This window comes from Emydura macquarii, unplaced genomic scaffold (genome assembly GCF_026122565.2).
Source record: "Emydura macquarii macquarii isolate MOO-44397 ecotype Brisbane River unplaced genomic scaffold, CSIRO-AGI_Emac_v2 contig_1045, whole genome shotgun sequence".
Taxonomy (NCBI): domain Eukaryota; kingdom Metazoa; phylum Chordata; order Testudines; family Chelidae; genus Emydura; species Emydura macquarii.
This window is the reverse complement of record NW_027131182.1, coordinates 12,143,688-12,156,233: the sequence shown is the minus strand read 5'-3', so window position 1 is coordinate 12,156,233 and position 12,546 is coordinate 12,143,688. Positions and strand designations below refer to the sequence as shown.

General features: G+C 40.8%; 1 protein-coding gene across 1 annotated transcript in view; it reads left to right on the top strand.

Moving 5' to 3' along the window:
• The window catches only part of ADAMTS12 (ADAM metallopeptidase with thrombospondin type 1 motif 12), a 244,510-nt gene that overhangs the window by 161,535 nt on the left and 70,429 nt on the right, over positions 1 to 12,546 (top strand). Inside the window, exon 14 of the mRNA XM_067545490.1 lies at positions 6,319 to 6,439. Within this exon, the coding sequence (XP_067401591.1) occupies positions 6,319 to 6,439 (121 nt within the window). The remainder of the gene's footprint in view (positions 1 to 6,318; positions 6,440 to 12,546) is intronic.

The window sequence follows — 12,546 nt, the reverse complement described above, 5'->3', positions numbered from 1 at the left end:
TTTATCTCACAGAAACGCTTCTGATTTGTTTTGTGTTGGCCAAAATAATGTTTCATGCTGGCCTGAAGTTAAATAAGAGGTAACAGTGGCAAGACACAGCAAGATGTTTTAGCTGCTACCCACATATATTTGGTGTGGAGTGAGGCACAAGGCTAAAGACCAAGGCCAATACTTCCAAACTGAGGGACCTAAGGCCAGACACTTTGTAATAGGGTAACTGTTTCACTCCAGGTGTGCCTGAGTTTTGGTGTAATGAGGAGGCTGGGGCAGCCCCAGGGAGTTATAAATGAGAAACAGCCCAAAGACAAGAGAGAGAGAGAGTCTAGAGAGCTCAGAAGATGAGCAGAACTGGGCTGAGAGCTTCAAGGAGAGGATGCCCTTGAAGGAGGGAGCAGTAGAGCCAGATCAGACTGGTAAAAGTGGAAGGTGGGGGAGAGGAGAGGCCACAACTTCCCCAGGCCAAAGAACCACAGCCAGATAGGGCTGAAGACGGGATGCCCGTTGGCTTTCTGAGACGGGGAGCTGAAGCTGGAGGGCCAGAGAGGGCTGAAAGCAGGAGAATAATGGAGGGAGTGAGTCCACTGATACCTTCAGGCAAGAACTAGAACCCTCACAACACTCCTGTGAAATAGGGAAGTATGGTGTTATTAACGTGTATTGCAATGAGCTGTGATCCTTATTGGAAAATCTGGGTGCTACCATAACATAAATATTTATTACTTCTAATAATAAGGTATTGCCACAATAGCAGACCTATATGAGAGGGTATAAATGTATGAGCTTTCTGGATTTGGGTAAGACACGGATTCTAGTTTAAGCTGATCTGAGTCATTATCTGTAACTGAGAGTTTGGTTGGCATACGTTTGTGGTAATCCACTACAAAAGCTGACCGGTGGGGATTTTGCCTCTGTCCTTACAGGAGATTAGATTTTGTCCACATAGGCTCAGCTAAAATGTTCTATTGCTTCCTTCAAACCATCTTCAATCAACAGGGAGAATAGGCTTTCTATTGTATAACAATAAGTTAGAATCATTAAAAAGAATTATTAATATCATCATTTTGGAGGATAATAATACTGTGTGGAGAGGAAAAGGAAAGTAGGCTGGCTTCTTTTTTTGGGGGGGGGGCGGGGGGGAGGGGTCGTCTGTTTTTGGTTTTAACCTGTCAGAGATCAGGTTGCATGTTTCAATTTTACTATAGCAGCACAGCTTTCTAATGCTACTGCTTCCATTTTACCCTTCCACTGCTGGTCCAATAAGACATCAGCTCAACCCAGGCTAAGCATGTGTGGACAGGAAAAGGAAAGTAGGCTTGCTTTTTTGTTTGTTTGTTTGTTTGTTATATTTTGGTTTGTTTTTGGTTTTAACTTGTCAGAGATCAGGTTGCATGTTTTAATCTTACTGTAGCAGCGCAGCTCTTTAATGCTATTGCTTCCATTTTAGCCTTCCACTGCCAGTCCAACAGGACGTCAGTTCAGCCCAAGATAAATAGACACATCAGAATACGTCCCTCTCCCCATTCAGGACAGTACTGTAGTCAGGATGACTGGATCATGAACTCCCCGTTGGAGTAGCAGAGGGAGACACAAGTGAAAGGAGAAGCTTTAAAGACACAGAGTATCGTACCACTCTAGCAATTTTGAAATTCAGTTAGTTTTGGTGACCACATCTCACGGCTGAAGGAGGGACTTTTCATTTTGGCCTCCTGCTGCCAGTCTGACATGTAGGTCTCACCCTGTGGAAGTGGCAGCAGGAGAAAAAGGAAAATACTCCAGGCTGTTTTCCTTTTAGACACTGAGCAGCAGGAAATAAATTGATTTTCCTTCCTGTAGAAAGGCTTTCAGATTACAGTCACATATACATGTGATTACAGACATTTTATGCCAGGTGGTGAGGCAAATAATAAAACAGTGAAATTAAACACCAAGAGCTCAACACTGAGGTGTGTCAAAGTAGCACTTACCACAGTGGAACAAGGGGGAGGAACTTCATACAATTTTTTGTCCCCATTGCCTTTGCTGGGACTGGCTAAGAACTAGTTCGCCCAGCCATGTAATTTAGATCAACTTCAGAGCTGCTTGGAATTATGCCCGTTTGTAATGGCCCTCTAAGGGGCTGCTATGCCAGATGAGGGGTTGTTGGCACGCAGTGCCTTCTGGCCATGCCCCTGCTCATCTTTGCCCATACCTGGTATACCACTTACACTGGGTGGATAGAGCCAGTCAAGGACTCCACTATGGTGGGAAAACTCTTAAATAGCTGCTTAGAGCAGTTTTAAGGCCCCTTTACACGGCCAGAGTACTGCAAAGGGGGGGCGGGGAGGCAAGAATGTGCCAAGATCTGAATCCAATTTCTACTATGTTGGGTTTTTTTAAAAAAAATAACCTGAGTTTGACCTCAAAATCTGCTTCCACATTCAATTGTGGGCACAACATTTCAGGTACCAAATTAAGCTATTTTAGAAAATTTGGCTTTTATATGTTTTGGATTGAAAACATGAGGACGGCAGCTAAAAGACAGGATGAAGGATTTAGAAATAAAGATTAATGACAAAAATAAAAGGAAGTGCTGTGATACTCATTGGGGAAAGTAAAAGATGGCCTGGGAACTGCTAATTTACTTGGTCTAATATATTGTACTGTCTAAATGGAATGTCTGTTAACAGGCTTTTTGGTGCTTGCACTTCCTCTTATTCTGATGAATGTGGTATGCTGCGTATGTGTAAAGACATGGCACCGGCTGAACTCACTGTAGTTGTAACATAGCAGCCTAGTGGCAGATATAATGGAAGCTGTACCTTCAATAGCTGTAATTTCAAAAGCCATCATCAAGATGTGAGTCTGGCAGAATTTGAGGGGTGGAGGAGAAGAGAATAAAATGAAGGTTTTATTTAGTGCGAGACACAAGATTGGCTAATTTGGAGTAACTGTCTGGAGCTATAAACTGCATTTTCAGTTATGGGGAGGGAACTGTAATGTGGATTCCTAGGATGATAACTGAGAAGGCACAGGGACTCCACTGATGTTATAATGCTGACAGTGATGTTTGATTTCAAACCACTGATTAAAAAGCAAGAGTTCTATAATCGTTTCTGGCAGCAGCTGCTAAAACAACAAAATAAGAAACATGTTCCCATTAGAGGTACAGTGAATAGCAATTAGGGCTGCTTGGAAATTTTTTAGTGGAATATTTTTCCATCAGAAAATACTGCTTCATGGAAAGTGAAACATTTCATGGAAATATGAAGCTTTTTTTAAAACAAAACATTCCAATTATCCTGAAATGATCATTTAAAAAATGGTTTAGCAGGAAATCTCAAATTTGTTTGCTTTTGTTCAGTTTTGGAACAATAAATAAAACTTTGAACTCGTGGCATTCTCTGCAAAATGAAAAATCTGTTTCTAGCTTAGTTTGACTGGTAAACTTGGTAACTTCGATTTAGCTAACCTTGAGCAGATATTTATTCAAAGTGCTTAGAGTGTAATAAATATGACCATATGATGTATCTGATCTCTGTGAGATTTAAAGTCATACCATGCACCTATCTGTTTAAGTATTTAAGATCTGCTACATATGAAGTTCTGAGCATCCTCTACTCCCTTTGCTTCCAACTGTAGTAACAAGTGCTCAGCACCTTTCAGGATAAGGACAATACTGGGTTTATCATTTTGGTATCTAAGTGCCTCGTGCTACTTATTAGCTCTACCTTTGACAGAACAACTGTAATGGAGGGAGGCAAGGCGGGGGGTCGTGCATTTGCTTATCTCTTTGCAACACACTGTACTGCTCAGACACTTGAGCCTGGCACTTTGAATGCTAAGGTACCTCTGTGTTAAAAAGACCTTAAATAGCAGTGAAGAGAATTTTTACATTTTTTTTTAAATTTAACCTTCTTCAAAGACAGAGAGAGAGAAGCCAAGGTTACTGCAGAGATTCTTGACACAAACCTTGTGTTGTACAGAGTAAATTAAAGTTGCCTGCTGGTACCTTTAATGTCAAAGTATCAAAGACGTAGTTTAATATAGTTGTTTACCTTGTTAGAGTAGCTGTGTTGGTCCCACAATATTAGAGAGACAAGGTGGATGAAGTAATATCTTTTATTGCATCGGCTTCTGTTGGTGAAAGGGAGAAGCTTTTGAGCTAAACAGAGCTCTTCAGCTCTGGGAAAAGGCACTCGGTGTCACAGCTAAGTACGAGGTGGAACAGATTGTTTAGCTTAAGTAGTTAGCATGTGTTCTAAGAGACCTTCAAACAACGCCCCCAGCCTTGCCAGCCTCAGCAGTGGCAGTAGGTTCCCCACAGATCATTACACACCAGCCCAAAGTGGGATCAGACCCTGGCATAACAACAGATGCAGACACATCTCTCCTGCTACAGTGATCAATACCCCACACAGCACACCTTTTGAGATCCATGGGTCCTACTCCTGCCTATCACAACATGTGGTGTTCCTCACCCAGTGCAATAAATGCCTCAATAACAATTATGTGGGTGAAATGAGACAATTACTATGCTCTTGAATGAACTCACATAGAAAAAAGGATCAAAGACAAAAGCACTCTGGCACCCGTGGGCAAACCTTTTCACAAAGCCATCACTCGATATCTGACCACTCATGCCCCATAACACCTTCCAAAGACAAGCTTGGGATCTGAAATTCATAACTTTTGCTTGACGCTAAAAATCATGGTTTTAAGAAAGACACTGGACCATCGATAGAAGTTGGTCCAATAAAAGATATTCCCTCACCCACCTTGTCAATCTAATAGTTTAAAGAAATTATTCATTCTGGGGCCCCACACTGCCAAGACGTAACTACTGCAGATATTGTCTTGGTCCCAGTTTCTTGGATCTACGGTGAGTGTCCTGTCTCCCAGACCACAGCTGCCTCTTTATACAGTTTCCTGTTCTTTGTCTGAGAGACTTCTTGAATCAGATCAAACTAATCTATGCTGTTTCCCCCAGGGGATGAACATTTCACAGATTTGTTACTCCTAGTGACTTTAGTTTCTGCAGGAAATAGCCTTTAAACATCTTTTGAGCCAGGGCACAATCACTAGCCAACCTAGAAATTTACACAAAAAAAGCCTTTGAATATTCCATAGGTCCACAGCATCTGTCATATCTCAGCATAAAGTGTTGGAATATTCCATGTTTCCAAAGCATTGCATCTCTTGCATATTATATTATTTAGTTTTATTTAGTACTAATTTCTTTCCTCTGTTTCTGAGATGGTCTATTTTAAATAATTTAAAATGAATTAAATATATTTTAGGATCCTTTTCCTATGGCCATTTGGGGCACTTAGGGTCAGATTTTCCCCTGCATCTGAGCTCTGCTCAGTGCAAGACAAAGAAGTTCCAGCTCCCTGAACCTGTGAGCTGGCCTGCACTACCCCCAAGCTGATCAAAAGCCAACTGGGTTGTTCTGCCTTCTGTCAAAAGAATATGGTCCTAAGGAACCATATGTGCATGGATGACTGGCTGAGCGTAGTTCCACCACACCTCACGCCCAGGCCCTCTGACATGTTCTCCTGCGCTGGGGAGTGCCAGAAGCTGGCTTCACTGGTGTAAAGCTTTATGTCAGCAGAGAATTCCTTTCCACCAGGGATTTCTCTGCTGGGCAGCTACAGCTGGAATTCAGTCCCTTTGTACCACTTGAGTAGCACAAAAAGGCTGAAGCAGAAACCAGAATCTGACCTCTTTTCTAGAGCTGGTCTGAGGCCATGATTACATAAACTCAGCATATTCTACAACTGAATCCCCAAAATGCACTTGACTGCCACTGGGTACCAATGTTAATACAAGTTCCAAGCATTGATTATTACGAGTGTGTCTTTCAGGTCTGTCAAAAATGTTCATGTCAGTGATAATACTTTCAAAAATTAGTAGATAAAATATTAGTCTACTAACATTTCTTAGTTCAATTAGCAAAGCACTTGCTTGGAAAACGTGGGATACCTGTATGCCATACAAAAGTAGATAAACATTCAGGATATGCTGGACAATTCAGGTCAGTTGAGCGGTGTGTTTCTGTTAAAATAATGGCTTCTGGTTACCATTGCATGGTTCATAACATGTACTGTGCAAATAATGGCTGTCACTTTTGTACAATATGCATGATTTTAAACTTAAACTAGATGTGACAGCCTCTGGTATTAAGTGTCTGCACATAAAATATGTTGTAATCTGTGAAATCTGTTCATTTCCCCTTTTGAAGCAGCTGATTGAAAGCTGGCACTGGAGTCAATGTTACATTGGTCCTGGAGCAATTCATTACAGATAGAATATTTATACTGAAAATGTCTTTCCCTTTAGACCGTTGGCTGTGATTATGAGATAAACTCCAATGCCACTGAAGATCGATGTGGAGTTTGCCTCGGAGATGGATCTGCTTGTCAGACAGTGAAGATGATGTTCAATCAAAGCGAAGGAATAGGTAAAGAGGGGCTGTTTTTCCTGCTCGTGCTGAGACTGTTTCAGCAAATAATGAGGCTTGAAAATTTCTTCTCATTTCAAATTGGTGAGAAATCTGAATGGCAAATTACCACTGGAGACTCCTCACTGAAGGCTGTGCATAGCCTATTTTGAATCAGAGACAATTGTTTAGCGTGTACTGTGAAATGACTGAGTGCTCCTTGACCAATTAAATGCCAATTTGGCCTCCTTGCTGTTGGATGTCAACAGTCTCCTCTATAAATTACCTAGATAATAAATAGCCAGCAAACTCATTTGCAAAATTAACCTCCTTGAAAAACTGGGCTAAATCATTAGGTAGTACAAAGTACCCAGAAAGCTCCCCAGGCGGGCAACTTGGGGATTTGTTCCCTGGGTGACCATAGATCCAGTTATATCAGTTTTATCTACCCACTTGCAGCCCGTTCCCCCATGTACGTAGCAGGAAGGGGTGTGGCTGGGGTGATCTCTGGGTAATGTAATGGGGTAATGGTCCATAGAGGATGCCTCAGCAGATCCCTGGATATTCTTAGGATTGGGGGAAAAGAAAGGTAGCTTCATACCACTTTCCTCCTCCTCTCCTCCCTTGAATCCTGCACCAAGAACAGCTTGACTGGGCCAGATCTTTACATTTGCTCTTATTAAAACACTTTCTGTCTTGGTGTGCAAATCAGTGAGATGCATTATTGTTGCATTTACTTCTGATAAAAAAGTTCTATGAATCTGATTATTTCCCAAATACATCTGAGCATTAGATAGAAGTATAGCAGATTTCACTCTAAACACACAAATCCACTGATACTTTTGGCAGTGTTCTTTGTTTGTTAACCTACTTTGCTATTTATTATTAAAAGATCTTATAAATTTAGCTCTTACAAATTGTAAGGGAATTGAATATTCCTGAAAGATAGTGGATTGCAGACTGAAGTCTCATTAGCTGCAGGACAGGTACAGCATGGGTATCAGTAAAGAAATCTTCATTAACCATCCCCATCATGTGCTTAGACTCTGACCTGGTGAGAAGTAATCACCTTTAAAAGCGAGAGGATAGCTCACTTCCTAACCTCATTTAATCCCTTGCCCTCATCTGAGATTACCAAAAGTTTATTATTATGAAGTAAGGTCATCAATTAGTAGTTTACATAGAAACATCATTAGGAACTGGACTGAGACCATCAGTTCATTTCACACTAGTCCCCCAAGAAGCTAATGGAAAATAGTGGTGAGATTTTAAAAAAGCGCTTAATTTGGATCTGACTCTGCTCCCTATTGAAGTTAAAGATAAAACTCTCTATTGATTTAAATGGGAGCAGAATTAGGTCAGTCCTGAGGGTCTTTTGAATATCCCAGGCCAGGTTTTTGGACACTACTGACCAGGGCTAATTTTGATCCAGAGACCTAGAAGTGAAAGATTCTTTGTCAGAGGCGTCTGAAACTTCTTGCTCAAACCTCAAAGGCACTCAAATCAGCTTTGACTGAGCTTGACTTACCTTCACAAACAACCGGTGGTTTGCACAATTTTTGTTCATTTCTAAGAACCTTCTGTGCAAACTGGATGAAAACGTTCTGAAAGGGTATCTGTGATTTTTTGTGTGGACTGTTTGGAGTGAGGCAGTGTGATCTAGTGGCTAGCACACTAGCCTGTGCCTCTGGAGATGGGGGTGCTGTTCCTTGTTGGGCACTGGCCTACGGAGTGAGACCTTGAGCAACCTTGAGACCACTTCACCTCTCTGCACCTTAATTTCCCCGTTTGTAACAAGGGGTTAATGTTACTGATCTTTGTAAAATGCTTTGAGATCGCCCGATGAAAAACAATGTATCTGAGTTAGGTATTGCTACTAGTGAGGCAAGCAAGCACACTTCCTGTTGATACCTTGACGTGTTTTGTTTCTAATGCTCAGATAGCAAACACCAGTGATGAGTTCTGAACCGATTTCTGAGACACTGTGTAAACTTTTGATTGGCTTTATATATGGAATTAAAATAAAACCTGAAGCAAGGGAAAGTTTTTATTTATTTATTTGTTTATTTATTTGGGGGATGGCCATGTTCTAAATTCAGGAAAGTACCATTTTTTGTTTGTTTGACCTGCCATGTTCTGAGAGTCAGTGGTGTGATTCATTTACCCTAATGTGCATGTGGATCCTATAAGGGTTAAAGCAGGTTGCTGTGGTGTGATGCAGCACTTCAGAGTTCCTGGGAGGACTAATAAACTCTATTCAGAAGAGTTGCAACAATGTAATAAATTCGATAGGCATACTGACTGACTTGGCTTCCAGGTTTGTTTATTCCCATATGTATAACAATCAGTTACTGCTGTTAAACCTGAGACAGGTTTAACAGGTTTAAAGAGGTGAGCAGCAGGGGCTGGTGGTGCTGTGTGTTAACGCCCACGCAGCAACCAGCCTAACCCTAATCCCTTAAGATTGTTTTTTGTGCGGGGCTACAGTGGGGAGGGGGGGGAAGCATGGCTTGAGAGTTGGGTCCCTGCCCCCCTCTCTGGCTAGATGCCACTCAGAGGCTGGAGCAGAGGCCCCAGGGCCTGGGATCAGAATGACTCATCCCTGCCCTGCTGGAGCAAGGAGTGTGGCCAGGGAAAACAACAATTCACAGCTGATTGATTTAACCTGATTAAATCAAACAGCTAATTGGCAGCAGGTGGGGCAAGACAAACTGCAGTTACAGTCTGTGGGTGAAATAGCAGATGGGCAGACTTTACCAACAGCTAATCACCCTGACTGTCCCAGTGGGTGCTGAGCACCCCCTATTTTTTTCCTGTGGATGCTGGAGCTCTGGGTCCCCCAAAGTTGGTGCCTATGCACAAGGAGCCCAGCAACATCCCTCATTGTACTTGTACTTGTACTTGTACTTGTACCTCCAGTGTGGGAGAGCAAAGCCCAAGTCGCCCAGAGAGCATGCATGGACTGTGGGCAGCAGATTGTTTGGGTGGAGCTTATTTTATGGAAGGTGCTTGAAAGGGTATCACTATCTTTGCCTTGCCCTTCCTTGCCCCCCACCTCTGGCCAAATCTAACTCCTGATTAGAATACAGATCAAGGTTAATAGTAACACGAGGGAGCGTGCTGTACCAGTTTGTTTAGAAACAGCAGTGAAAGATGGTATATAAGTATTCTGAAGGTAAATTTTTAAAACAGATACAAGGGAACAATTGCCAGATTAACCTATACACTTTGGAAAGTCTCTCTCCTTTTTTAGAAAAAGCTGAATATTGTATGCATCCCAATGAATGGGGAACTCGATGCTTTGCAACTGCAGACTTGGGAGCATCATACTGTTTAAATGCTATATGATTAAAATCCTTTCATTTCTCATTTTTAAGTACCACTCACGTGTCCTGCCACTAAGGCAAATTGATATCCAGTAAATGTATAATGTTTGTCTATTTTACCTTCCTTCTCAAATCAGATTACCTATTAACCCTCATATACAGTGTCATTCACTTTACTGAATGTATACAAAGCCCTACCTCCAACAGAAGGAGCTCTTACTTAATTGGGTATTACAATCTGATGTAAAATGGCAAATTAGTGTTGTATTTGCATTTAGAGGTCATGTGATCAATGAGCTGCTGCACAAACAGAGATCCATTATTAGTTTGTTTAGTATGGGGTACAAGGCAGCTCATACACCTCTTGGTCATTTCTTTTATTGAACTATTCAGGAAAACAAGAGTCTAAAAAATTAAGGAGAGGGGAGGGGAGGGGAAGGAAGGGAAAGTTGCCCAGAACTTAATGCTGACCAGCCATATTGAAGGAGATTTTGGATGAAATCCTGGCTCCACTAAGGTCAGTGGAAGTTTTGTCGTTTACTTTCATGGGGCCAAGATTTGACATTTCTGTGTATTTCTTTTAAGCTTGATCAGGTTTTTAAGATTTAATTAGTTGTACAGTTGGAAAATAATATTCTCTTACATAATATAGTTTCCTTTTCTGTAGTATATTTTCCATTGTTCAAGTTTGTTGAAGGAAACAGGGTTTGTTCTAGAAAATGAACCATAATGCTGGATGTGCTGGTAAAATATCATCTGCTACTGGTGATCAAGATGGCAAAACGTGTTCCACCTGTTTTTTCCTGCTTAAAAATTGCAGATGTTCTTGTTTGCATCATGTAAATGAAGTTTGGAATCTAACCTGATTCTTCCTGTATGTCATGCTAGATCAGAATCAAATTTCAGTAACACATTCTGGTTCTAACACAATATCTCATATATGGATTTGGATCAGAGTTCCAAATTAAATGCTTTTCTTGCTTATCTTACTATATAAATAATGAGTGGTACAATGATATTTGTTTCTATTCAGAGACAGCTGAAATCAACTAAAAGATGTGTGAGAAAAAAAGTCAAACTTTTTTTTTTTTTTTTTTTCCAATCATGAACTGTTTATTCATAATTTTATTTTGCACCCTTTGATAACTTAGCAAAACAGACATCTGGGACCTGAGTAGCAGCCACACATGCTGAACAGAGTAAATTTTACCTCTCCAGTTATTCTGCACCCACTCACAAAGCACCCCAATATCTGGCCCTTCTGCAGGTAAACTAGATTCCGTGCATAGAGATGAAGGGCCGCATTCTGTCACCCTTCTCACATGGAATGCTACCTTCTTCCATTAGTAGTCCCGGTGATTTCTCAGGGTAAGCTACTACTCAACATGTGTGGCAGAATCTGGCTCTAAATAACTTGCTCAAGGTCACACAGGTAGTATGTGGCAAATCAGAAATAGAAATAAGATTTCCTGTGTCCCAGGCGCAGGCCTTAATCATCGGACCACCCTTCTCAGTAAAAATGTATTTCAAATTGAGATGTGTCTCAGAACCAAAGCAAGAGAAAGATATAAGGCAGGGGTGGCCAAACTTATTCACCCACTGAGACCACCCTCCTCACTGGGCAGAATCCTCTAGCCTCACCACCCTGCCACAGGAAGATACTCCAAGCTCCCCACCCCAGTCTGGTAGGCAGAGAATAGGGTGGGCATAGGGGCTTTGCGAATTGCATTTTAACCACAAAAGATCCGGACACAGCTCATGAGCCATGGTTTGGCCCCATATTTAAGGTAACAGGCAATTTTTTTCCATTTCTACCCAATGATGTTGGCTAATATTTTCTAGCCAAAAAAAAGAAGTTATAAATTGATTTGCACCATTGTCTTTAGATTTCATTATAAAAAGATCCTTATGTGCAGATACTTCCTATTCCAGAGAAACTGAGTAACACTGCTGCAGAAAGAATGAAAAAAAAGTTGTGTAGGTAATCTAATTTTCAAAGATTGTGTAGGCTAGTGTTGATTCTGAACTCTCATTAAAAAGAAAACAGGAAAATAATTATTTGAATTTCCAATACTATCCAGGTCTTTGTTTAACCAAAGATTATGTCTGCTTTAAAGCTCTATTAATCCTTTTTATAGTAAGAAATTATATAGGGCTGATAATTAAACAGCATGTGTAAAGTGTAAAGACCTTTAGCTCGTCAGTTCAGTATATTTAACAAAACTGGGTCAAAAGCAAGGTGTACATGCTGCCATCAGTTCCAAAAGTAAGTTTGAAGAGGTTATTCTGCTTTTAATGGAACAGAGTAACAGAAAAGGAAAGTTAATATAATTTTGATCTAAAACTGTCATCAAAGTCAAGTCAAGCTGGGCTTCTGAGATAATTCTTTCAGTTATGCTGTTGTAGCAGTACATTTTCAAATCTACCAAGAGACCAGATGTGCACCCATTGAATCATGCAGTGAAGAGCTTCATATTCCCTTTAAATAATCAGTTGAGTCTTTCAGATGGACTGTAGTGCAAGGAAATCAATTTCACCTGAAATAATGCTCTCCATTTGCTCACGTCCCAGAGAGCTTCTCATGATTGAAATGCTGACTTTAACTGAATTCCTGCTGCTAACACTTATTTTGTTAATTACCTTTTTATATGCATCATACTACTGCATGTACTTTTTTCTACCCAAGCAGGTGGTACATTAACAGATAGTGTACTATTATGAGATGGACCCAAACTTTAACCATAGAACATCTGCCAAATGTGGGAAGGATTCATTTCTGAAAATTGAGTTGGATTTTACAAA